This window comes from Copadichromis virginalis, linkage group LG23 (genome assembly GCF_057382275.1).
Source record: "Copadichromis virginalis isolate Kocher_CV1m ecotype Utaka linkage group LG23, C_Virginalis_male_GT1.1, whole genome shotgun sequence".
Taxonomy (NCBI): Eukaryota; Metazoa; Chordata; class Actinopteri; order Cichliformes; family Cichlidae; genus Copadichromis; species Copadichromis virginalis.
Genome location: NC_140639.1, coordinates 25,956,602 through 25,982,205, shown reverse-complemented (window position 1 = coordinate 25,982,205; position 25,604 = coordinate 25,956,602). Strand labels below are relative to the sequence as shown.

The following is a 25,604-nucleotide window of genomic DNA, read 5'->3' as shown; positions in this document are numbered from 1 at the left end:
CGGTTTAGAGCAGTTTGTGTTGATTTTGACTCTAAGTGTCACCATAAAAGGCAGATTACCCTCCTTGTTTGTGGAAGCTTAATCCACAGCGCCATCTGCTGGAAGATTACTGCATCAGCTGTGTTATTTTCCAGCTTTACACAACCTGATCATTGGTGTCTTTCACTGTACATTAAACCACATGAAAAACAACAAATATTAGATTTTTCAGTTCTACCATATTTCAAAAACACAGTAACACTAAGCTATGATGCATTATTATAGCATCACGGTCTCTGCTTTGTTTTCTCGTGTTTCAGGTGAAGTCTGTCATCAACCTGCTGTTTGCTGCTTACACAGGAGACGTGTCAGCTCTCAGGAGGTACGTCAGCTCTCAGGTTTAGTGTCAGTAACACTCAGGACCGTTGGACAGCACGGAGACATTCATTTGATTTTAATTTCATATATGATTTTTGGCCACCACACACAGATAACAGGCAGGTACACAAACCTCCGTGTAGACTTGAGCGCTCACCATCTGATGACAGCATCTACATCACTTGGGCCCAGGCACACCAATTGGATTATTTGACTTGTTGGTTTGGGGGAAAAAAACTGCACTAAAACTTGGCACCAATTTAAATCAGCAGGGTCCTGCTCTCATCTTTACATTCTGCTACGTTCCTATAAGTTAATATTTCTAAATTAATCTTTGCAGGCTAATAATATAAAGTCTTTCATTCCATTCATTGGGTTCCCACGATGGATGTGAATAAAACTACTTGACGGTTCCTCTTTTTCTGCTGTGATGTTCTGCAAACACTGCAGGATTTTGACACTTTGGAGGGGGATAATGTATCTTTAGTAAACTGATCATTTTCCTGAAACTAGCGAATCATGTTTACTGGATAGTTGTCTATGGCCAAGTGGAAAGTGATTGGTTGATTTCAGTCCATTTCAGTTGAGAGCTGGATGGATACAGCCTCGCTTTTATGGGACATCTGAACTGATGTTGAACAGATCGCGTTAGAAATCATTGCAATGTTTTTATTATTTAACGTCACTCGCATTAAATCGGAACTGCTTAGTGGGAGTAGCCCACACCATCTATTGTATCCACATTTATTTTTTGTTGTGTGCCTGTCTGTCTTCAGACTAGTCCTGTAAACTTCAAGCTGCTCAGTGCAGAGGAAGGCTGTGATTAGCACATGGGGACACACCATCAGTACTGATTTAGGGACCGCTTAAATTAGCTCCTTGCATTTTCATTGGCAGAGCCTGCATTTTAAATATCAGTCAGTAATAGTCATGCAGTTGTGGGAAGCCAAAATCAGGGAGTTTGCAAAAAGGGAAAGACATCTTTGCCTGTTTTGAGTCTCTTCTGAACAGCTGAGGTGCAGCATGTCCACCAAGGAAAAGGAGGTAGAGGTCTGATATGAAGATGTCAGCCACTAGATGGCTTTCCCCCCCAGTTTAGTCTGCAAACATCACTTCTAGTCTTTAGGTAATTTACCTTCAGCACCATCGCAAAGAGCTTGAAACTTAAAGAAACCCACATGATTGAACCAAGTCCAAATTAGTCTGGTTGTTTCCACATGGCTCTCACTCCTTCCTTCCTGCTTGGCTGTTCTGTCTTTGTGCAGGTTTGCGCTGTCCTCCATGGACATGGAGCAGAGGGACTACGACTCGAGGACAGCGCTGCACGTGGCCGCCGCTGAAGGTGAAATGCGTACAGTCAGGTTGTCGTCATGGCAATTACTCTGTTCGGTCAGCTGACCCGATGTTTGTGTGTTTCAGGACATGCTGAGGTGGTCCGCTTCCTGCTGGAGGCCTGCAAGGTCAACCCAGTTCCCAAAGACAGGTAACCGAGACCACACTTTACTTTAGTTATCTTTTTAATAAATACATGTAAAAAAAAAAAAAAAACCTTATCTAGATAGATGGAGATGGAGGGAATTTCTTTGAGCCAGATGTGTTAAATGAAACGAGGTGGATTTGTGTTTAAAGTTCTTCGTGTCTGGTGCAGGTGGGGGAACACGCCGATGGATGAGGCCGTGCACTTCGGCCACCATGACGTCGTCACCATCCTCCGCGATTACCACAATCAGTACACCCATCAGGAAGGCAGCACGGCCAAGAAGAACGAAGAGAACCTGGACGGGCTGCTGTGATGGAGAATGCGCTGCTCAGGCGTGTGAGGCCGGGCGCTTGCCTCCGCCGGCGAGGGGAAGAGATCAGGCGGTGCTTTAGACAAAAAACTGGAAAGATCGCAAGTAGACTCATCGCTGAAATAACTGAAAACAAACCTTTACAGTATCTGTTAGCGCAGCAGCCGCCTCCCTCCGAGTGTAAATGCTCGTCATCATGTTCTCTTTAGGTGTCGTTGGGTTTTTGTATCGCGTGTGTGTACTCTGAGTGTGGAAGTACTCTTATTTTCCGTGTTTCAGCTTTTACGTTGACGGTTCTTTTTATTCTGAACATCAGCAACAGGAAGCAGCAGCAGTATAAAACCTTTGTTATGGAATGTAACTCCTCCCCCCCAAACACTTTTTGATGTGCGTTTGTGATAATCGATGTAAGATAAACTGTACATTACTGTAGTGTTTGTGTATATTAACCGAGGACGGCGAGTCTCTGTAAATAGGTGTAAAAATGTGTAGTCGATCGGTCTCGTGTGGTGATGGGTTCAGATTTGATGACAGTGTGTGTTTCAGTCAAACTTTTGGATAGTATTTGAACCATAAAATTCTTCTTCTTATTTTTTTTCGTAAGCAGTTTTTTAATGTGGCGACAGATGAGTTAAAGGGTTTTTTGTTTTTATTGTTGTTGTTTTTCCACTAAAACTGGAATTTTCACCCTTCTTTTCTTTTATTTACTTTAGCAAGCCAGCCAAAGTTCAGTTCCTACTTCGTCTCCTGACCATTGAAAGCGTTTCTGCATATCAGACGCGACACTGCCAGGGCTCCTGCAGGGAGAGTGAATGACTGTAAACATGCAAGAAAATGTTTTTCTTACACTTTGTCTTAGTTTAAAGAAGTCACAGCAGAAAATGGATGCACTCAGCAATGGAGATATTTCAATACTTTTATTTTGAAAGTCTGTCTAGTGTATTTCAGTATGTGGCATAAACAGTGAGTTGATTGGTCCCTGTGAGTTGCTTTAAAGTAACTAAGGAGTACTGTGAAAGTTGCTACTACTACTCTTACTATTCTAGTTATTATCACAAATCCTTTAGTGGCCTTGTTTGAAAACAGAAAGCGTCACATTTTAATCAGTTTAAACATTTTAAGGTCTCGCTAATAGAGACCTAGAGACTTGTCGCTGAGTTGAAATTGGTTGCAAAGACTGTGTTGCTCTGATAGTCAGCAGGTTGCTGTGATCGCCTGTTGTTGGCATCGAAGATGCCGACCGGTCTGCAGAGGTCTGTTCTCAGTCTTCATAATTTCTCTACCACTCAGTGAGCAGTTGGCAAGTGTCAGACAAGTTGGAGTCTTCCATACAAACTGCACAAATGCAGCAGCCTGTTAGCCACTAAAGCGAGGTTTTTGCTACACTAGTCTTTGTAATCGACCTTAAAATGAATACGCATGTTTCCCTAGCAACCTGTACGTTCTCTAGGATTAAGATAACACAGAGCAACCTTACTTTTCTTTTGACTTCATAAATCATCTATATATCTTATAGATGGTTCTTAATCTTTCTCCTCATTGAACTTCTTTTTAAAACTTTATTGGTAATTCTACCAGTGTCTGACGACAGCCTCTGTAGTTTCTAGGCACAAATTGTAAAATCCCCCCAAACAACATTTAAATGCAGTGTTATTTAAATGGAGAATTAAAAGAAACTGCTTGAGTACTTTATTTTTTTCTTTCCTGCTGTAGACGTGAAAATTCCACATGTAAGTCCTCGGATCTACATCTTAATTAATCCTGCATTTTAAGCTAGTTAAAGTTGGAATTAAAAACATCCAGCATTCGTTTAACAACCAGTGAACTGCTTCCTTTGTTGATCCTCTCATTTTCTGCTGTTCAAATTTAAAGGCTTTTATTTTGGAGGAGCAGTCATACTTGAAAAGCAGATGTGTTTTTGTGTGTCTGAAGCACGCTTGACTGTTTTTACTTCTTTTTGAGCAAACAAACTGAACCAGACAGTCTGTAATGTAATCCACAACTTAGAAAATCCACAAACAGTTTTTGTTTTTTCCTCGGGTTTGGATCAGTTCATCCAGTTTACATTTCAAATTAAAAAAGGAACTTAAAGGAAGCACAAAACACCAATATTTTTGACACTAGTAGCAATAAGATGACGTGATTGTAGGATGAGGTGAACTGATCCAAATCCAAGTCCAAAGTATTCTGAATGTAACGTGTTTGGTGTCGTTCTGTTTCTTCTTCATGTGTATGTAAAGCTGCTGCAGCTCACTGAGCAAATGCAGGCGGCCCAGATATTTATTCACAGAATAAAAACATAGAAAAACCAGCTGGCTGTTTGAGTTTTATATGAATGATTTAGGAGGTTCCTTCACCGCCATGATGCTGGTTAAACCCACGACCATCTCCATCGTCACGTTTTAATATCTCTTCTCTCGTCTGAAAAGATGGCTCAGGCGATACAAGAGCTACCACACGCTTTTTTCTTTATTCCACCTAAAAAAAAAAAAGGGAAAACGTCAAGAGGATTTCCGTATTTCTTTTCCTTGATAACTCAGTGAGTAGGCTTTTTACTTCCTTTCACAGCAGGTGAAGGCTTGGTCAGATGAAAAGCAGATCAACCCTTTTGTGCTTCACTTTTCAAGCCTCTAAAAGTCACTGACAGGCCCGAGGTTGAACCCACAGCCAGTGAAAGCTCGGAATAACCGGCAAACACTGCGAATGACCGAAGACAACAAAAAGTGCTAAAACTCTGTAAATGTGTAAAGAAAAGAAAAAAGTACCTTTAATGTGATGATATAAAACTGACGTTTAACTGGCTGAAATTAAATAAGAGAGCAGTAGGTCTTAAAATATAAAACTTCACCTGTTTGTATTTGATCAAACAGATTTATTTTCCTGATATTCAAAGACTTCAACTTTTGGCATTACTCGAGTATGTACAGTAACATATTTATATAAATGTATTTACAGGCAGTATGGTAGTTGTTGGTGATATTACTCATGTCTCACCTGGTAACACTTATGACTGAGTAGTTTTAGTATTTTATGTGTGGTTTGTTTTTAAATACAATTTTCAGTGAAATACAAGAGAAAGTAAAAGTGATGTATTTTGGTTAGAGTGAAGGTTAAGATTGGATGGGCCCCATGAGATTTCTTTGGTTTTTAAGTCAGCCGCAGCACTCTTGACTTTGGGCTGGAGAATATTTAGCTTGTAGGAAACATTTTTGTGTACAACTAGACTAAACTTTGATCTTTAAATTCACAGCAACTGTCCCAGTCTAGAACCAGTTCAGAATAATGGAAGAAATAGATTTTAAAACCAGTTTGAAACATGGTGGCAGACACCTGAGGCCAGTAGTCAGGATTTCATCTTATCTAGATACAGTAACTCACTCCAGAGCAACAGGTTTGAAATTAAATGACCAGCATCGCCACTCCTGGAAGATCCCTCTGACCTCTGTGTGTCAACGCCAGGAAGGTCTAAAGTCTTTGTGTTGTGAAATTTGTTTTCTAAAACACAATTTTGCTCTGACTTTTTTCCACCTGTTGGCTGTAAACAGTTCAACAGTTATTGTTCTTTAAACATTACTAAACAAAAGTTTAAGACCAATTAAAAAATGTTTAGTCTCACTCCATTTCTTCTTGTTGCATATTGAAGCTCTACCTGGAACCTTGTTAAGATCCAACCATGCAAAATATGATTTTTTCTGCCATTTTTCGAGTCTTAAACTTTTGACTGGGACTGTATGACCCTAAAAGAGGATATCTGTTTGTACTTTGCAGGTAGACTAAGCGTATTTGAATTCTGTTTTTATTTTCTTTACTCTGAGCGCTACTGTACATAGCGCCGAAGCAGCTGAAAGACTAAAAATTGAAAACCATCCTTTTTTTTTTTTAAATGAATTTATTGAAATAATTCAGATTCTCCTGCATCTCAGTGATAGAGCTGTGAGTCTCAACTCACTTCCTGCCTTCACAAAGTCTAAACTTTATTAATGTATTAGATCTTTTCCAGCCTTACTGGCCAAAACTTTTGAAGAACATCCTTTGAATAGTATGTTACCTCACAATGCTTTTCCTCTCACACTGCAGCATCTGTGTTTTTGGTCTGCATTGTTTAAACTCTCATCTTTGTAAAATCAGTTGCTCTGTTGACAGTACATGTATCAATCGTTATACTGATGTTACTTGGCCCAGTTTAGAAGCAGCAGAAAAATATCAGTGTGAAACCTGTAACCTTAACAGTGTGTTAGTTCAGTTTAACCTCCGAAGACCCGAACTCTTTCATGGCATGCCTTTTTGATTTCTCTTTGCTCTTTGGGCTGATTGGGACCTGAAGAATGTAAAAAACAAACAATTAGCAGAATTTTTTATTTATTTTTTTAACCTGATTTTTGTTTCTGACAAAAATGAGATCCACATAAGAGGACATTTGTTTTAAATTTTGATAGAACAGTGGCAGCATAACGTCCTCGTAAGTGGATATCAGGCCCCTGTAGAGCAAAAACCCAGAATGTGATGTCCACATGTGGACGCTAGGTGCTAGGAGGTTAACTTAATTTTATACTTTTTATATAATTTTATAGCAACTGTTGTTTTAATGCTTTTTATTATAAAGGTAAAGATCAGACAGTATTACTGAAAGAACCCTAACCATCAAATGATGCGATGGTGGGGAAGAAGAACTCCCTTTAAACAGGAAGAAACCTCACAACAGGATCAGGGAGGGGGTGAGTGAAAGAGTAGGTTTTTATACCTTAAAAACAAAGCATGACTGACTCATTTTAATACAAGCATTTATTATACTGATAAAATGAATCCAAACAGTCATTTATGATGATCATTTCTCATGAAGCAAGCAGAAACGTTTTAAATGCTACAGTTTTACAGCAGAGGATACTGAGGGCTTTAAAGTTCACAGTTAATCAAAAAGAAACACTATATACAAATAAAAAGGAGAAAATTTTCTCCTGTTTCTGAAAGGTGACCGTGCTGTCAAAATCATACAGGAATCTAAGAGTCGAGTACATAACCTGATGACCTCTGGTGAAAAGTACAGTACAAGGAGAAGAATGAAGGTCAAAGGAATACGACTTCCCTTCAGTTTCCATCTCGAAAGTCTGCTGCACTCATCTGAAAAGAAATAAGTAAAATTTGATTTAATTTTTTTATTTTTAATATAATTCCAAATCACAACAACAGTTCCCTCAAGGCGCTTTATATTGTAAGGTAAAGAACCTACAATATTACAGAGAAAACAGAAAAACACAAAACGTGCTGGCAGTTACAGGGTAACAGGGTTAGCAAGGAAGAAGAGCTTCATGCTTTTATTATCAATGTTCTCATTTCAACAAAATTGAGACAATTTAGGCCAAAATACATCTGGGAAATATTCTCAGCTACATGAAGAACAATGTGTCCTGTAGCCAGTGGTCTAAATCACACAGTACAGAGCTCAACATCACAGAGGCAGACTGGATTACGTGAAAAAATACAATACTGAGACCAAGCGCAGCTACCGACTCAAATAAAAATGAAAACAGTCAAAACTCATGTCAAAAAAAGGGTCAGAAACCAGTTCAAAGTCATATCAGAAATTGGCATGTCAGAAGCCAGTCTAAAAACCAGTGGTGCAGTTTAGTTTACTGGTTAGCAGGCACGCATGCCTTATAGCTGAAAGCTTGGGTTTGGTCGACCAGCAATCCTTTGCTTCATCTTTCCTTGCACCCTCTCGCCTTCCGATCAAGTCTTGACTGCTAAACTGCCAAATAAATGTTAAAATCTTTAGAAACCCTTCCAAAATCATGCTGGACCCTAAACTTTGAAAATAAGAACGAGGAGGGCTGTCCAAATCATGGACCGTGTTGTCCTGTCAGATGGATTTTCTTTTAAAGAAGAAAAAAAAAAAAGGAAATAAACTTAATCTACCTGGGCGGCCCACACAAGTGAGGATGATGTACTAAACACTTGAGGGAGTTTAAACATTAGTATGGCAACATGCAGCAGGTGTGTCAAAGCTACACCGACTAAACTTTAACACACAGCAGCGCAACGCTGAAGCTGCATCTACCTGATGGTCAAAGTCTTCGAGATCCAGCAGATTGTTGGCCTGAAAGCAGACCTAGAAGACAGACAGAAACATTGTAGAGGGATAGACAACAGGAACAGCTGATGCAGTAAAGGGGGGCTGGAGCCTGTCCCAACACTAGAAACTGGTGTCCATAAAAGGAAGTCCCTTTTCAATGACATCATGCAGTGCCAAGAGGAAAAACAAAACAAAAACTGTTTCTCCAGGGGCAGAAGGTCATTTATACTGCCATGTTTTTAAAAAAAGAGACAAAGATTACTCAAAATTTCTCTCTTTTCATCTCTAAATGACATCAGAGTGTAAGGATTCAGCGCCAGCTGCTTTCAGACGCCATCAATAAGCTCCTTCATCATTTCTAACTGATGGCCAAGTGAGGGGAATCACTGCTGATGGGTTTTGGACAATTGTCCCCATGCAGAGCATGCAGAGCAAATTTCCATTAATTTGCATCTTTGCATAGACAGAAGACAACAGTAACATGTTTTAGGAGGTTTGATCTTCAGGTTCACCCTCCTGGTTGCACCAAACTTGATGGTCTTGCTGACAGGACCTCTCGGTTTTGTGGCGACCTCGTTCACCAAAAAGTAAGTACACACACACACACACACACACACACACACACACGAATGGAAACAATGAAAGTGAAGATGAACCAGAATCAGTCCAAATCCTCGGGCTCCTGCTTGCCCGCTGCAATCTGCATACTGCCACAAGGTGGTGCTGAAAGGGCCATCCACACAGAGAGCAGCAAGGTGGTGACAAGAGAGTCAATGACAACCAGCAACTTCAAGTGATGATGGGTAAAACTGAGGATTTGAGGACACATGACCAATAAGCATGTGATATTAACTTGTCCGCCATTTTGTCATTGTGATGATGTAGGATCGAGCAAATAAAGTTCCACTCACACACGCTTACAGACCAGTTGTGAGAGAGAAATGAATTGTGATAGTTGGTGGGAAAATAATTGCTAAAGCCTCAGTTAAACGTACTGACAATTTGGTCCCTGACAACCACCTGTTGCTAGGGAAAAATGCGTATTGCCCATCCGATTGGCAAAGACCTCCTTGTGAGCAGTTGGACTTGTCTACAGACATTGCCCAACTGCTCAAGATCGTTTGCCTTCAAAATAAAAGCTCTGGCAAAGGGTGACAAAGAGTGTCTGTGAAGGTTCTTAGTCATCCAGGTCATCATAGTCTAAAGAGCTTGGAAAGAAAAGCATCTGGACTTAAAGCCACTTCATAAACGCATGGCACAACATAGAAGAACTTCCTCCACGGGACAAGACTCAGCTGTTCATCTGCATCTAAAGGACAAAGGTCGCTCTTTTAAGGATGCCAATGTTCACATTTTGGACAGAGAGGACAGATGGTTTGAAAAAGAGAGTGAAAGACGCCATCTATGTCCACTGTGAACGACTGTCTTTGAACAGAGGCGATGGTTTACAACGCCAACTGTCTGCCATCTATACGCCAGTTTTGAGATCCAGACACCTTAACGCCCACTCACACCCTGGGCCATCTGACCTCAGTAAATCACATGATAGGGTGGGGCTGGGCTTCACAAGGCGTACACCCGACACCTTGGCTGATTGTGACCCACACCATTTTCACACCTTGGACTTTGTGATTCGATAGAGGATCAATTAGAACTGAAGAAGCTTCTTGGATAGGAGGTGAAACATCTTAACCTCCTAGGACCTGGTGTCCACATATGTGGACATCACATTTTGGGTTATTTAGACCAAAATACTCAATTTTGCTCTACAAGGGCCTGATATACACCTACGAGGACATTATACTGCTACTGTTCTGTCAAAATTTTAAACGAATATCCTCATATGTGGCTCTTATTTTTCTTAAAAACAAAAGGTAAAAAAAAAAAATCTGGTAATTCTTTGTTTTTACATTCATCGGGCCCCAATATGCCCAAATATCAAAAAGAAATTAAAAATGCATGCTTTGGAAGAGTTCGGGTCCTAGGAGGTTAAAGGAAACAAAGAAGTCCAGACGCTTTTATTTCCCAAGCACCCTAGGTTACAAAGATTGCAACTTTTACTTTGAAGGTGAACAGCCTTCATTTCTGGTTTGCGTTGTACTTTTTTGAAGTTTTACTACTGCTCGGCTAATACCAAATTTATAGTTTAAACAGTGCTGACTCACCACAGCGTCAATGTCTCTGGGGCTCACGTACTGCTCCAGAGCCTTGTAGTCGTCCGGAGACATCGGCATCATGTTGTCCTGTAGCCTGGACGGATGTCTGAACCACACGGACACAAACCATGATTACACGTTAAGTCTTTCTCTTTAGTCGTGATGCGTTTGTTTCTCTCTGCTTACACTTCTGAAACCGAAATGAGCTCCGTCTTCATGTAGCCAGTCTTGTCCGTGTCCTCAAACTCCATCGGTTCAGCAGCTGGAAGGTAAATGAAGCTTGGATGAAGGTCTGCAGAGTATCAGAGTATTTATGGGCAAAAACCAAACGTAACAGCAGCTCTTACCCTCTGATGGTTTGGGGTAGTACTTCCCAAAGGCCTTGTCTTTGGGTATGTTGGGGTAGAGGAAGCGAAGCGGGTTCTCTGGGATGTTTTCCGCTGCCATTACCTTGTAGGTGCGGATGATGTCGGGGAGCGAGACGGCGGAAAGCTCCTTCTTCGTGTACGGCTCCACGGAGTGGAAGACCGGCTTGTCTGCGTGGAAAAAGAGACCAAAGAGATTAAATCTGAGGACTAAACCTCCTTCAAACTTACTTCTTGCACAGGACATCAAGGCTATTGGTTCATGTGGTTTGATTTGAAGTCGTAGAGAAATCTCCCAAAATAAAAATGTCTCGTCAGCCACATCTTTAGAGACGTTTAATCATGAAAACCTTCAAAATTTCAAGTTTTGTGTTGTTGAAAGTGTAAATGAAGGTCAAATGAAGTGACTTTATTACCGTGGACGTCGTGTTCGATCCAGGTGAAGGTGATGGCTCCCTCTCGGCTGCTCTCGCTGAACCTGAGCAGGAAGGTGCCCGGACACTTGTCAGTCAGCAGAGCCTTCTCCCTCTCCTTACTGATGAATCCCATGATGCAGCTGCAGGAGGAGAAAACAAACAAACTCATGTTTACCGCTTAAATTCTCCCCCCACGGACTCTCGCAGCTTCACTAGAGCGCCACTCACCCATCGTTCCAGAGGGACAGCAGGTGTCTTTTGATCAGGTCCAGGATACCTTCAATCCACAACCAGAAAGGGAACGCCTTCTCGTTTGCGCTCTGCTGCTGGACGAATCACAAAGTCTGGTTCAGTGCACGATGAATAGAAGTGATTACAGGCGAATATTTGTTGGCTCAGATCACGAGGCAGCTGCTCCAGAGTCAAGGCTTTGGAGCAAGCTGCCTGAGGAGGCTGCAGCCATGGGAACGTGGCTCAAGCGTCAGTTATACTCAACATTAAAACAATCTTTAAAAGCTTTATTTGGGAGTAAACTTAGGGCCAATAGAAAAGAAGCTGATGACAAAGATACCCACTTGTTAGATGGATATAGATGAAGACACTGATATAAATACACTATGTTGCCAAAAGTATTCACTCAGCCATCCAAATCTTAAAATTCGGGTGTTCCAGTCATTTCCATGGCCACGACTGGATAAAATCCACCACCTGTGCATGCAGACTGTTTCTACAAACATTTGGGTCGCTCTGAGGAGCTCAGTGAATGAATGACTGAATGAATCCAGCATGGTATCGTGACAGGATGCCACCTGTGCAACAAGTCCAGGCATGAAATTTCCTTACTACTAAATATTCCAGTCAGCTGTGGGATGCAGACTTTCTCCAAAGTCAATCACCAAAGACTGCCAATGTAAAGCGTCAGATGCAGTGGTGTAAAGCACTCCACCACTGGACTCTAGAGCAGTGGAAACGTGTTCTCTGGAGCGAAGAATCACAGTTTTCAGTCTAGACCAGGGGTCGGCAACCTGGTGTAGACGCAGTCCTTATACTGCGGCTCCGCGTGGTTTGGGAAAATAAATGACAAGTATTTAGCTGAAGTGTATTTTTTGTGTTAGTTCTTTTTAAACTTGTAGTTCTAAATTGGAAGATTATTGTGATATTGAAATATAAAAATAAAATTATATTTTATTATTTTTCGTCGCTCAAAATAGCGTCACACTCGCGGAAGCCGGTATACCCGCCGAAACGCCGTGCATTTCCCGAGACTTTCAACCCCTGGTAGGCCAATTATGGATCTTCAGATCCACATTATGTCAGCAGCTCCACCGTGAACTATGTTAAAAACAAACACCGCTCACGCCTCACAGATGACCGCTTACAGTCCCGCGCAAAGATGAAAGTCACTTCACTGTGCGCAGAGGTTCAGCAGCAGAAGTTCCATTGTAAACATACCACGGCAGACCTGACGATATTTCCATGAACATGCTTTTCAGCATCTCTTTATTGACCACTTTTCACACACGGTTGCTGTACGTATACAGCCGGCTGTAGCTTTTCAGCTCACAGCCCGACACACACCAACACAACAGCATAGAGAGCACAGACGTTAAGGCGGCGAGGCGTGATTGCGGGTGCCGCTCAGGTGCGTCCGCCTCCTCACATGCAGCGGCACTGCAGACCACGCCCCGCCACACACATTTACCAGGTAAAATAAATATAAGTAAATAAATAAATATTTATGCAAATATTTATTTTTCATTTTTTAGTAAATAGCCTGCATTTATATAGCGCTTTACTAGTCCCTAAGGACCCCAAAGTGCTTTACACTACATTCAGTCATCCACACATTCACACACTGGTGATGGCAGCTACATTGTAGCCACAGCGCACTGACAGAGGCGAGGCTGCCGGACACTGGCGCCCTCTGACCACCACCAGTAGGCAACGGGTGAAGTGTCTTGCCCAAGGACACCACGACCGAGATTGTCGGAGTCGGGGCTCGAACCGGCAACTCTTGAGCCACAATCGCCCCGTTGCATAGTAGCGTAGTGCTTTTTTCCAATTATTTTTTAAAATTCAGGTCAAGGCTCTGCTACGCTCCAAAAGCCCAAAGGCGATATAAGGGTGGCACACAACAGTTTTTCTTTGCTACATGGATCGTTTTCCTTTGGTTATATTTCTTTAAGAGTTCAAAATGTGTTCATTACATAAATAAAATGTAATTTTCTCTGTAGCACTTCATGGATTTCATAAGCAACACACCTTAGTTGTTCACACAAAGCATAAAGGTAAAAAACAATACATACAGTGTTATCTTCATTTTAGATGTCAAAAAGTATTTGTGGCTCGCAGTGTTTTCCTTTGCGTGGAAACCGGGTCCAAATGGCTCTTTGGGTGTTAAAGGTTGCTGACCCCTGGTCTAGACGGTACTTGTCTGACTGCATTGTGCAAAGTGTAAAGTTTGTTGGAGCGGTTATTATGATGTGGGTTGTTTTTCAGGAGTTGGGCTCAGGCCCTTAGTTCCAGTGAAAGGAACATAGAGGGTTCAGCATATCAAGACATGTTGGACAATATCATGTTCTCAGCTTTGAACAGTTTGCGGATGGTCCCTTCCTGGTACAACATGACTGTTCACCAGTGCACAGAGTAAAGTCAATGAAGACATCGATGAGTGAGCTTGGTGTGGAAGAACTTGACTGGCCTGCACAGAGTCCTGTCCTCAAATCAACAGTTTGACCTCACAAATGTGCTTCTGGAAGAATGGTAAAAAATTCCTCAAAACACTCCTAAACCTATGGAAAGCCTTCCCAGAAGAGCTGAAGCTGTTATAGCTGCAAAGGGCCAACATCATATCAAACCTTATGGATTAAGAATGGGACGTCACTCAAGTTGATGTGTGTGTGTGAAGGCAGGCGAGTGAGTACTTTTGGCAGTACAGTGTATCAAACAGTCTTTACGGACTTTGTTTTTATTTGTAACTATTTACATCAACACCTGCATAATTGCATTTTTTTTTAAAGTTTTAACCTTTGTGATTGTTACGTTGCCCTCTGAGTCTCCTGGTTTTGAATATAAATGAAATCATTATCAGCTGGATAAATGAGGCTTATCAGACTATGGCTCACCTTGCAGAACTTGGTCCAGGGGATGAGTCCCTCCGGGTTCCTCTGAGCTTTGGTTCCTTCACAGAAAAACAACCAGGTACAAACATCTGCAGGTTATTCATGTGTGCTGCAGGTAGAAGTTTATTAGCACAGCAGTGACAGTCGGCCATTTGTTGACTTTGAGCCATTCGTTTTGGTCTGCAGCTTTCTGAGCCTCAGATCGTCTTATATTTCATCAGTAGTAAAGAAACGACAGATTGAGGGTTAAGATCTTTAGTTATAGTTAAGGTTTAAGCCTGTTATGAATAAAACAGAGACTTTAAAAGATATTTAGTGGCCTTGAATTTTCTTAAAACATTACCACATGTTATTTTTGTGCGTCTCACCGAGCAGTTTATCAGCGAGCATGTTGAGCTGCTCCTGGTTCAGGCCTCGCTTGGTGACGGAGGAGAACTGCCAGCTGAGCACCTCGGAGAGCTGAGACCACTTCGCCGCAGGAGGGGAGAGGAAGAACTTCAGGTTCTGGAAAATATGACAGTTGGAGATTGGTAAGAGACAAAAGCGAGGGTACGTGGAGGTGCTAGGAGCGGACTGAAATCAAAGCGTGTTCTCACTTTGGGCTCCGTGGTCAGCATGTTGTACCAGAGGATGGAGGCCCAGCCGCTGGGTAGCTGGCAGACGTTGGAGATGACGACCACGGGCAGAGAAATGGCCTAGAAATAAATAAAACGACAGGAGGAAGCAGCAGGGTTTAATCTCCTCTATCAACTCCAGTTTAATTCTGAGCATGAACAAAGGGCGGGTCTCACCTCAAGTTTGATGTCGAGTCCGGACTGGTTGAGCTGCAGCTCCGACTCAAAGCTGAGCGAGTGGAGCTCCTCGGTGACGATCAGAGGACCCTGAACACCCAGAGACACACTCAGCTTACCCAAAACACACAACACCCTTCCCCAAGCCTCTGCAGGAAGCATGCAACGTTCCTGTAACTAAACTTCACTCCACATCACCAATCTACACGTAAAACCACATCAAATGTAGTTTACAATCTTTCTCCAACAAAACAAACTATGTGTCCATATCTGTCCTTACGTCACATTTACAGAGGTTACATATAAAGTAGAACAAGGTTCCTCATATAGCTATGTAAGCTGTAATGCGGGACAATGAATTCTTTTCTTTTTCTAGTGTGCATTACATATAAAATGATTTTTTAGGCCACTGTTAGTTCTATAAAATCCCTTCAGTTTTTTCTAAAGAACTTTTATTTTGAAGCTTTCGCACTAACATGCCGTGGGAAGCTGAAACGGTGATTTTCATGTGACATTCGGCCTGGACAGAATTACTAATTTAATGGTTATATTCCACCACACAAGAGAATAAGCGCAGAGAAGGAGGGCGCGCTCCTACAGCTAAAGAAGAGGAAGAAAAAACATCCAGGTAGACGAGTCTGTTGCATATTGAAGGCCTCTATGATGACTGTAAAACAGCCAGTATGTGACCTGCAGTCTCAAACACACAGAGCAGGTTTGTGTATTATATGGAATAAAGTTTTAAAGGCTCTTACGTCATTTGTTCTGTTTCCAGGTCCTTTCTGTTCTTTGAGTTGCTGTATGGAGATTAAGTTGGAAAGGCATCACTATTAGGGTGTCTAAGAAATCTCCCTAAATAATAAAAACAATATATAACCAGTGGAAGGGAATACTGTGGGTTTAATACTAAGACACTGATTTTACCAAATGTCTGAACTCTGCTGCCAGACTGCCGTTGGACTCCTCCATGTTCATGACTTTGGTGTTTGTCCCCAAAATGTTAAACCTCCTGAACCTGATTCAAAGATGATCAATGGAAAGCTATTAATCAGCTGCGTTACTGAATAACACGTTATATATTTCAATGTGTATGAATACATTTCAGACGTACCCTTTCTTCTCTGTAACATCCCTGAGGAGAAAAAAAAAAAGTGTTACATATTTGGAAACATGCAGCATGATGATTCAAAGCGGCAAAAGCAAAGGTGAGAATTTGCTTACTTATCAAACAGGGCCTTGACTTTGAGCTGGTAGTTAAACTCTTGCAGTTTCACCAGAAACCTGAACCGAAAGGAAACGAGACTGAAACAGGAAGCTGACGCTCACCAACAGATAAACATCACCTGACGCAATTTCTGCGTTTTCATTTCATTTGGGTACAAAACAAAGAAGGAAAAATTCTTATTTTATTTATTTTGTGGGATGAAGAACTCTCTCTTAACAGGAAGAACCCTCCAGCAGAGCCAGGCTCAGGGATGTATAGATAGTATGGATACCAATGTTGGTATCAGTATTGGATCAATACCAAGCATGACAGGACCAAGAGTGGTAATAAACTGGTTCTGTTTTATTTATTTTTTTAGAAATTATATAAATGAGAAATTATATGAATTATTATATAACTTATATAAATGTAAAAATGATTTAGTGGTCAGGGCAGAAAGACACGTAAACACTTCACATTTAACTTCTTACCGAAGTTTCACCGTAAACTGGACGCCTGTTTTCAACACCAGTGGTCTCTGTGGGTGGGTGGGCATGCAAGGCTGCCTCTCTACAACTAGAGAGCTTCACACAGATCAGAATCCAGGTTAACAGCCAATAATAACAACACTCAGCAATAATAATGATAATAATAATAATGATAACAATAAAGAGTGAAGGGTTTCATACTTGGACAGCAGGTTTTTGAGGAGCTCCAGAGCTCGGCCTTCCAAGTAAGCCTTCTTCAATGTGATGGGGTCGTTCTCATAAGTGAACTTCTGCTCCAGCTCCTGCAGCTTCTTCAGGTGCTGACGGACCTGCTGCAGACTCTCCGCTACTGCCGTGAACCTGCAGGAGGGCGAGGACAGAAGATCAGATAACACACCAGATGAAGCACCCAGTCGACCGAAGAACTGTTCATGAACTGGACCCTGGATTACTTTTGGTTCTCCATTTACTTTCAGTCATTTATCTCCTCCATTTAGGATTTTTCCATATCGTTTAGTGACCACTTTCATCTGTTTATCTACCATGTTACGTCTTTTATCAAACTATTTTAACATCTTATTAAACCCCTTTAACCTTTCTTCTCAAACAGGTTCACATCCTCGCAGGTGTTTAATCAAAATGAACTGATGAAAAAAAACTGATGGAAAAATTACGATGAGGAAGGTGAGGGAAATATTAAATATAGGTGGAAGAATGAAAAAGACACTAAGATTGATGGCTAAGCAGAAGAGGAAGTGAAGAAAGAGGCGATTAAAGAGGAAGAGATGGGATGGAGAGGGCGGCTCACCAGTTCTGCAGCTGGTCCACGCAGGCGTTGGGCGGGCCACCGATGCAGGCGATCTTCTGACGCTGCTTCCAGTCGGGCAGCTCCTCGGAGATCAACTCTGCCAGCAGGGCCTGAGTGACGTTCAGCAGCTCGTTCAGCCCGAGCACAGCGTCCTAAAAAAATCAAAACAAAAAAACCCACACCCAAGAGTCCATCGCATCAGTCACATCAAATGTCCTGTTATGGCGTTTAAAACTCCTCAGAAAGAAAAAGTTTATAAGATCAAAATGACTTTATTGTTACAGCCCAGTGACCTCAAAGGGATTATATGTTAGTCGTGTTTCTCGTCACCTGACGCTTGGCTTTCAGCTCAAAGCACATCCTCCCGACTGTCATCTTCTCCTTCTCCAGGTCCTTCACCGTCATGCCGTTCATTTCATTCTCTGTGGAGGAAGAAGGAAAAAAAATGCACACAATTAAAACTTGGAAGCAACATAGATTGAATTTTAAATGAACTTTTAAGAGCATTTAATATATGTCAGTTTGGAAAAGGCCTTTCACTCTGTAATTTTACCAACACGAGCTACTTTGTTCCAATTTTTTAAGATCAGATCACCGCATTTGGCAACAAGTGCGCTTTAGCTCAAAACCTCAAAACTCCGTCAGCTCTCTGAAATTATTTCTCTGCCTCCATAACTCAAATTGCCCCTTGACATGTTGATCTTCACTGTATTACCAAAAGTACTTCCTCAGCCATCCAAATCACTGCAATCACATTTTGGGGTTTGGCTCTACAGCTGAGCCTGGACGATTTCCTCACCTCTGTTCTTCAGTGTGTTGACTTTGAAGTCATACTCGTCCTGCAGGTCTTCTACGTTCTTAATGTTCTGATCCACCACCTGATAGTCAAAGAGCCCGTTAGAGATTTTCCAGCAGAGCCGGGCCAACCTCGAGCTGGGACCTACACGCTGCGTAATAGTTTTACCTGGACTATGTGCTTCATCTCTTTCACTTTGTTGTCCAGCTTCTGTTTCTCCACCACCATGGCCGACACTGCCCCATCAGTCTCATCCTACCGAAACAGAGGTCACACATTTTAACGTCTCTGAAACAGAAACAGGTTTAGACTCTTCGGTACCTTGAAAAGTGAAACTGAATTCAGGTATTAATTTAGACATAGATGTTAAAGTTCTGCTAAACAACGAAATCAGATCAAGATTACACCCACTCCAAGTGTCTCAATCTTAAGACAAAATCCGCTCTCCTTAGCTAACATTAAGCATCATTATCACAGAGTATATCGTAGTTTTGATAGCAAAACTGCATCAATCTTAATGTATGTGGTGTAGATGAACAGAAACCCGTGCTGCTACCCTCATGTTTAATCAGATTTCTAGATAAGGCATTTAAAAGTAAAAACAAAGAAGAGGGAAGAAAACAGAATCGCAAAACATGCTAAATAAAGAAGGAACACTTGCTGTAGTTTTAAGGTGTTCAGACTTTTCAGGTATTTGACAAGTGTTCTGACTTGTAGACGTTTCACTTGGGTCATAGTTTTGTCCACTGATCTGTCTGCAGAGGAGCAAATTTTAGCCAGTTTCTCATCAGGGCCAAAAACATCACTCTGGGATCAATGAGGATATCACAGGCAAGTATTTCCTTTTCCAGGCATGTCCCACCGGGAGAGGCCCCAGGGCAGACCCAGGACACAGCTGGCATGCCTTGGTGTTCCTCCAGATAAGTGGAGGAGGTTGGTGGGGATGGCTTGGGAGAGGGAGGCCTGGGCATCTCTGCTTGGGCTGCTGCCCCCGTGACCTGGCTCCGGATAAGCGGAAGAAGATAGATGGATGGACAGATGGTATTTCCTTTTAAATTAAAAGTAATTTATCCCACAAGCGTTGCAGTTTTATACATGAAAAAAAAAAATAGGTATAAGGGGTGTAATGAAGTAGATCCTTTCCAATTCTTTCTATCTTTTAGATCTAGTAGAAGGTTGCTTTAATCTTCTGATTACGGCTTGTGGCTGTGAAATAGAAATTTCTGTGTTTGAGTGGAAAGATAACATGCAGATGAAAAATTACTGGGAAAAAAAACAAAAAAAGGATGATTTATTTTTTTACTCTGTGAGAGTAAGAGAATATAAACAGCATGAAGGTGAAATGGTTTTTACAGCTTTATTTAATGCACTAAAGTTATAGTACATAAGAAAAAAGCTGATTCTGAGGTTGTTTCTGTTGGTTTTTCATTTTGAAGAATGAGAACTCAGTCCCTGTGTGCATATTGGGCTTTGATTCATAGAGCATGCAGACGTGTACGCACCATGCATCAGCATGATTTTGGAGCATTCAAGCAGCCATTAAGTTGGAAAAGTAATACAATTCTTATCATTTGTTCAGCTATTTTTGTCTTGAAAGCATCTTTTCTCTTGCTTTAAGTTGCATCTGGTAGGATTTACGATGGTCTACCTGCACCAGAAGCTGGCTGTAATCCACCTATAAGCTGTTTGAATCCTGAACACTCGTCTATAATTTAAACCCCAGATGTGTGAGCCTAAAAGTAAATGTGTATTTAAAGCCAGAGTCTGATTAACGGAAGGATTTAGATCTGTCGGGTGTTATTCTGCTGTCATAGTTATGTTCTAACAACGAAACCGAGCTGCAGCTTTTACCTCTGTGCTCTTTGCAATCTCCAGTATCTTCAGCTCCTCCTTCAGGTTTCTGGAGATGATCATGGCCATGTGGACGGGATCTTCCTGGAAGCGATCCTGGAGAGAGAACCGCTCGTACTTTTAGTTACATAAAGGAATTTAACCTGCCTCACACAGAAGTATTTCGAATCCAGGGTCGGACCTGCAAGTTCCTCTTGATCTTGCGAATGTTGTGCTGCAGCAGGAAGTTGTTCTCCAGAGCGAAGCGGCTGTGTTGGTCGTCCAGCTGAGCGAGAAGGTCGTGGAAACGAACCGTGGCCAGAGAGTCCTGCATGGCCACCGTGTCCCTGAGGAGACCACAGTAAGTCTTTGAGTAGCATGAACAGAAGACGCTCAGTTTGGGGTTAACCTTGAAAGGGTTACAAATTGGTTTTCAGCTAATGCTGTGCTTCAACAAAACCTTTATCCAAATATTGAGAAGTCCATGATTATCAGTCTCATTAGCTCAAACACTTTTGCTTTGGTCTGATAAAAATCTAGCAATGGAACAGTTAATGAACAGATGCTGAAATGATGATGAAGGACAGGTATTTCTGCACTTTTACAACCAGGATTTTATGGGCTGTGAGGACTTTTTCCCCCACATGTAATTAAATTTTTGCAGCTGAACCAAAACTCTCAATATGCGCAAAGATATCCCTGCATTGTGGATACAATGTCATGAAGCTTTCCATATCCTTGGTGACCCTGTTGTTTTCCAGTGCAGGACCATAGATCCAGATCCACGTCCACAAGTGTGAGCTCGCTTCTGTTTGGTCTACGATGTCGATACAAATGCACCTACAGTTTTCTTTTCCATCAGGACATCCAGTTTAACCTTTGCTTTGATTTACTTTGCAACCTTTGATTTTCTTGTTTTAGTGTTAGTTATTCCTCTTTTTATTGTATGGAGGGGATATGCCAGATAAAAAAAATTCAGGTAAATCAGTACAGGTATTACAATAAAAACAACTTTTTAATGGTTCAAACGAGTCGATGAGAAACGTTTGCCAAAAAAAAAAAAAAAAAAAGACGCTGCCCTTTATTCGGACTTCTTACCAGTCGATGCTTTCGATCCACTTGCTCAGGTACTGACGGATGTCCATGGGGAACGAGTCATCGTACAGCTGATCCACCTGCTCCAGGTACTTGCTGTCCAGCATCTGAAGCTGGCCCCACTGCGCCATCTTCTGGTGAATGAAAGCAGCTCTGTCAGGACATTTTTTGCACGATGTGGCACAGTCTACGCAAAAGACGGGAGAGTCTAAAAGCTGCATTCTTACTAATGACCAGCAGTGAGATAGCCTCTTCCCTATGGGCTCAAAATGTGGTCATAAATATTTTGTACTTGTAAAAAAGATTTGTGTGTGGACTTAGCCAAAAAAAACCTGCAAGTTACAACTACGAATTTTGACCCTATTTTTCTTCCTTTCATCTGATTGGTGAATGTCATGTCAATCACAAATGTAACAATCCAATCAGAATTTGTGATTGACATGACGTTGACCAATCAGCTTAAAGGAAGAAAAATAGGGTCAAAATTCATACTTGTAACTTGCAGGGGTTTTTTTGGGCTAAGTCCACACACAAATCTTTTTTACACACACAAATCTTTTTTACGCATGCACAAATTTTTTTTTTTTTACACATACAAATCTTTTTTACAAGTACAAAATATTTATGACCACATTTTGAGCCCATACTTCCCCTGCTCAGCGATGCCAATAAAATAAACTCTCTTGGTGCGTTTTTTCACTAAAATCTGTATTTTCACATCTTGCTAATTAAACATGAACTTAATTTTATTGCTTTTTATCTGTGTTAGTGTCAGAAATAAGAGGTAATCAGTGCCACTCAGTTTCAAAACAACAGGTAGGTGATGGCCAAATTGCTCAGCTTCATCATTTTCCTAAAAAGCACAAAAGGTGGCTACATATATACAGGCTTTTCTACCGAGCATCAGGCAAGATTATTCACCATTTTAGTTTCACAGATAAGAAATGTTAAAGCATTTTTTCTGTCATACATATCCTGTTTCGTGGTGGATGTTCATGCACCAGAGCCTCAAATAATGAGGACAGTGTATGTGCGAGTAATCGCTCTAGCCTCAGACTGCTCTAAATACTCAGTTTCAAAAATTCCTTTTCCTACTCTTTGATCTTTATGATGTCATGGAGGGCACATATTTCTAACATGTGCAACAAAAGTCTTGATAGTGAGGGGCAGCCAATCAGAGCTGCTTAAAGTCAGCTTAAAAGTGAAGGAGCTAAAACAGCTTAGACAGAGAATGAACTGGAGACCAAGTATGAGATAAATAAAAATGGTAAATGGCCTGTATTTGTATAGCGCTTTTCTAGTCCCTAAGAACCCCAAAGCACTTTACACAACCTGTCATCCACCCATTCACACACACATTCACACGCTGGTGATGGCAAGCTACATTGTAGCCACCCTGGGGCGCACTGACAGAGGTGAGGCTGCCGGACACTGGCGCCACCGGGCCCTCTGACCACCACCAGTAGGTAACGGGTGAAGTGTCTTGCCCAAGGACACAACGACCGAGACTGCCCAAGCTGGGGCTCAAACCGGCAACCTTCCGATTACAAGGCGAACTCCCAACTCTTGAGCCACGATCGCCGCCATATAATATTATTATTATTATTATTATTCTAATCTGGGAATCATGCAAAGCTACTCTAGCAGAGTCCAGGAGTGAAAATATGGAGCTGGAAATAAGCAGAAAAAGTCTGATTTTATATACTTTTTCACTGGTGTGTCATCAAAGACTGAAGAAAACCCTAGCTGGGTTATTAAACGCCCACAAAAGCAAATCATGTTTGTAAATTTATCGACATGTATGTCACATTTCTGTCTGCAGTCTTCCGCTGTAGACACACAACAGTTAATAAAAACATACAGAATCTATTATCATGAGGCTGTGAGATAAAAGTGGCAGAAATCTGAGACTTTTTAAAAAACCCTTTAAAGGGACTTTACGCTTTTTGAGAATTCGCTAGACGTGGATACTTAGTTAAAGTTTATATACAGTGTAGAAGTGTATAATAATCCTGAATAAATAAAGGAAACATTTTTTAGTCATTTGTTCTGAGCTTGGTTTTCTAAGAACTCATCTTAAATCCATAAATATATGAGGATAATTCAACAATTTGAAGATCTAATTGAAAATATTTTTTTATTTCTGACTCTCCTTGCATCACTGTGGACAGAAGACAAAGGTCAGGAAGCTCCAAAACATTTTTCTCACTACAGAAAACCAGCTGCTTGTTTACAGTGTGAGAAATTGTGAAATGATAAGTGCTGACTCGAGGATTGTCGCGGGCTGCCACCCGCCTCCTTCCTGGCTCAGTTGTGCTCTGACTTAAGATCAGAAAGTAAAAACAAAGAAAGATGTGTGTGATGATGTAAAGGAACATCCAACACTGATTTCTGTTAAAAGTAGCTGGATTTCATAGACACTGAAGCTCAAACTGTAATTAGCTGCACAGATTAATTCCCATATTGTAAAACAGGATTGTTTGACAGCTAAAGAAGAGACAAATTAACATTTTGTTGTTTTGTTTTTTTTAAATCAAACGCAATCTTATCTGTATTTATCTTGTTCCAAGTGGCTAAACCTGAATGTAGGAGGCGTCTAAGGTCAGCTTAGGTTTCAATTTCCCCACAAATGCGACTCTGCCTCCAGCATCAGTTAAAAAATATATCATTAAGAGTATTTAAACGTATGTGTATCTATATATATATGACCTAATTCCACATTCATGAGACGATCATAGCCAATAAATCCATTTCACAGCTTTAATTTTTAATCTTTCTGGCTCCCCAAGTCACTTAAGGCAGCCCTGTGGTCCTTTCCAGCTCTCCTCAGCCAAACTCTAATCGGTAATGTGTCTTTTTTAAGATTCAAGCAGAGCCCCTTATTTTAACGTCTAACAATACAAGACTCAATAGATTATCTATATGTTGGTGCCTCACCTGAGAGATCGGCATATACAATAATTTATCTGGTGTTACACATCGACTAAGATCCCGACTTTTACACGGGGTTGACAGGTAATTATTTACGTTTCGGACCCCTAATGGTTGGAGGTATGGACGTAAGCGTGTAAAAAGTTAAGATTTGATTTAAATAACGGCTACGGACAGATACACAAATATTAACACATACACAGAGGAACGCTTATATCCCGTAAACTGCCATCAAGTGTTTGCAGGAGTCGTTTTTTTTAAGCATTACCGATTAGCAAGTTTAAGTGCTCTCCTAGCACGGCTTGCTGTGTAAAAGGGTCACAGATGCGATTAATATAAAACAACGTCACCTTTTGAACATGTAAGTCATGTAACTTACCTTTAATGTAAAGGTAACGTGAACAAGCTTCCACGGGAAGTAAGTTGTGTTTCCGAAAACGCTTGAGTCCCTAACAGCTCTCCTACCTTTTTTCTACTCCAGTGGCGCAGCTTACTTTACGGAACAGCCAATCACCGCACACCATTTACGACAAGCCCCCGCCCTTTTCCACGAGACAGCCAATCACAAAGAGGGAAAAACGGCTGTTGTTGACAGCTACCAAGCATGCCTGAAAAAAAAATACACAGGAGTTTTTTTGTTTAAAGCTGCCCCTGTAAGCATAACATCAAGAGTCAAGATGTATTTTGTCATTGTACAAAGTCAAAGAGAACGACACTGTACATAAAATGTATTTTTAATTGAGTTTAAAGCAACATGACGCAGGCTTTTCGGAGGGAGAAAGTCAGTACAGAGAAGAGCCAAGAGTGACCACGTGTTTTCAGAGAAAGCGAAAGCTGCAAGGACGCCTACAACTCTGAAACTGAAACTTAACTTAAAAATTATGTTTGATCGTTGACATGTGAAAAAAATTCTGGAATAAGAAAGTAATAACTGAAAATAAAAGACGTATTTAAAAAACATAACAAAAAAACTAAACTTAAAAAAAAAATCTTATTGTAGTCTAAATATCAAAAGTTATACTCTTGTACCGACAACAAAAAGGTGCTAATCACCAGTTTTAAAACGTAAATATTTCACTAATATTTATTCTTTGTAGTTCTTATATTTTACAAAGTTGAAAACTTCAATGGAGAACAAAAGTCTTGCCCCAGCCCACATTTCTTCCAAGAAGTCAGAATTTCCTGTAATTTTCTAAGTGGTTTTGAGCAGTATTTCCCCAGGCTTTCCAAGGACCTCTCAAAGTTTTTCTTTGGGCATTAGCTACATTTCCACTTCACTTAAGTCTTTCAGAGGAAAAAAGGAAGTGGTAGATGCATCTGGACCTTCAGCTGATCCATCTAATGTTCACTGAAGCCTCATCAGAAATGGTCTCAGTGGAAGGTGG

The 25,604-nt window shown here is 41.1% G+C and overlaps 2 protein-coding genes across 7 annotated transcripts in view; one reads left to right on the top strand and one right to left on the bottom strand.

Annotated features, from left to right (window-relative positions):
* Window positions 1-4,458, top strand: part of LOC146681035 (glutaminase kidney isoform, mitochondrial-like) — a 32,933-nt gene extending 28,475 nt beyond the window's left edge. For both annotated transcript variants that reach the window (XM_085448075.1, XM_085448074.1), the window contains exons 15-18: window positions 300-361; window positions 1,623-1,699; window positions 1,777-1,840; window positions 2,006-4,458. In XM_085448075.1, coding sequence (XP_085304201.1) covers window positions 300-361; window positions 1,623-1,699; window positions 1,777-1,840; window positions 2,006-2,150 — 348 coding nt within the window. In that variant the 3' untranslated portion in view covers window positions 2,151-4,458. The remainder of the gene's footprint in view (window positions 1-299; window positions 362-1,622; window positions 1,700-1,776; window positions 1,841-2,005) is intronic.
* Window positions 3,537-24,718, bottom strand: LOC146681034 (signal transducer and activator of transcription 1-alpha/beta-like). Of its 5 annotated transcripts, none has more exons than XM_085448068.1 (25): window positions 24,599-24,718; window positions 21,292-21,422; window positions 20,396-20,540; window positions 20,215-20,310; window positions 18,532-18,618; window positions 18,367-18,445; window positions 17,898-17,989; window positions 17,568-17,719; window positions 16,961-17,119; window positions 16,763-16,855; window positions 16,289-16,348; window positions 16,179-16,199; window positions 15,992-16,082; window positions 15,823-15,864; window positions 15,068-15,157; window positions 14,873-14,971; window positions 14,645-14,780; window positions 14,280-14,335; window positions 11,383-11,480; window positions 11,155-11,294; window positions 10,721-10,909; window positions 10,560-10,635; window positions 10,383-10,479; window positions 8,203-8,253; window positions 3,537-7,265 (listed from the first exon to the last, which is right to left on the bottom strand). In XM_085448068.1, exons 2-25 carry the CDS (start codon window positions 21,417-21,419, stop codon window positions 7,233-7,235), a joined length of 2,310 nt encoding a protein of 769 aa, XP_085304194.1. In that variant the 5' UTR covers window positions 21,420-21,422; window positions 24,599-24,718; the 3' UTR covers window positions 3,537-7,232. The 5 variants fall into 5 exon arrangements, with proteins under 5 accessions (XP_085304194.1, XP_085304196.1, XP_085304195.1 ...); XM_085448070.1 differs by having other exon boundaries at window positions 11,383-11,477; XM_085448069.1 differs by having other exon boundaries at window positions 21,292-21,419.
* Between the last annotated feature and the right edge of the window lie 886 nt (window positions 24,719-25,604).

Coding starts and splice junctions, on each gene's coding strand:
- LOC146681034 (XM_085448068.1), bottom strand. CDS start 21,419: ATGGCGCAGTGGGGCCAGCTTCAGATGCTGGACAGCAAGTACCTGGAG. Junction 10,910..11,154: donor GATCGAACACGACGTCCACG/GTAATAAAGTCA, acceptor TTTTCCACGCAG/ACAAGCCGGTCTTCCACTCC. Junction 10,636..10,720: donor CTACCCCAAACCATCAGAGG/GTAAGAGCTGCT, acceptor TTTACCTTCCAG/CTGCTGAACCGATGGAGTTT.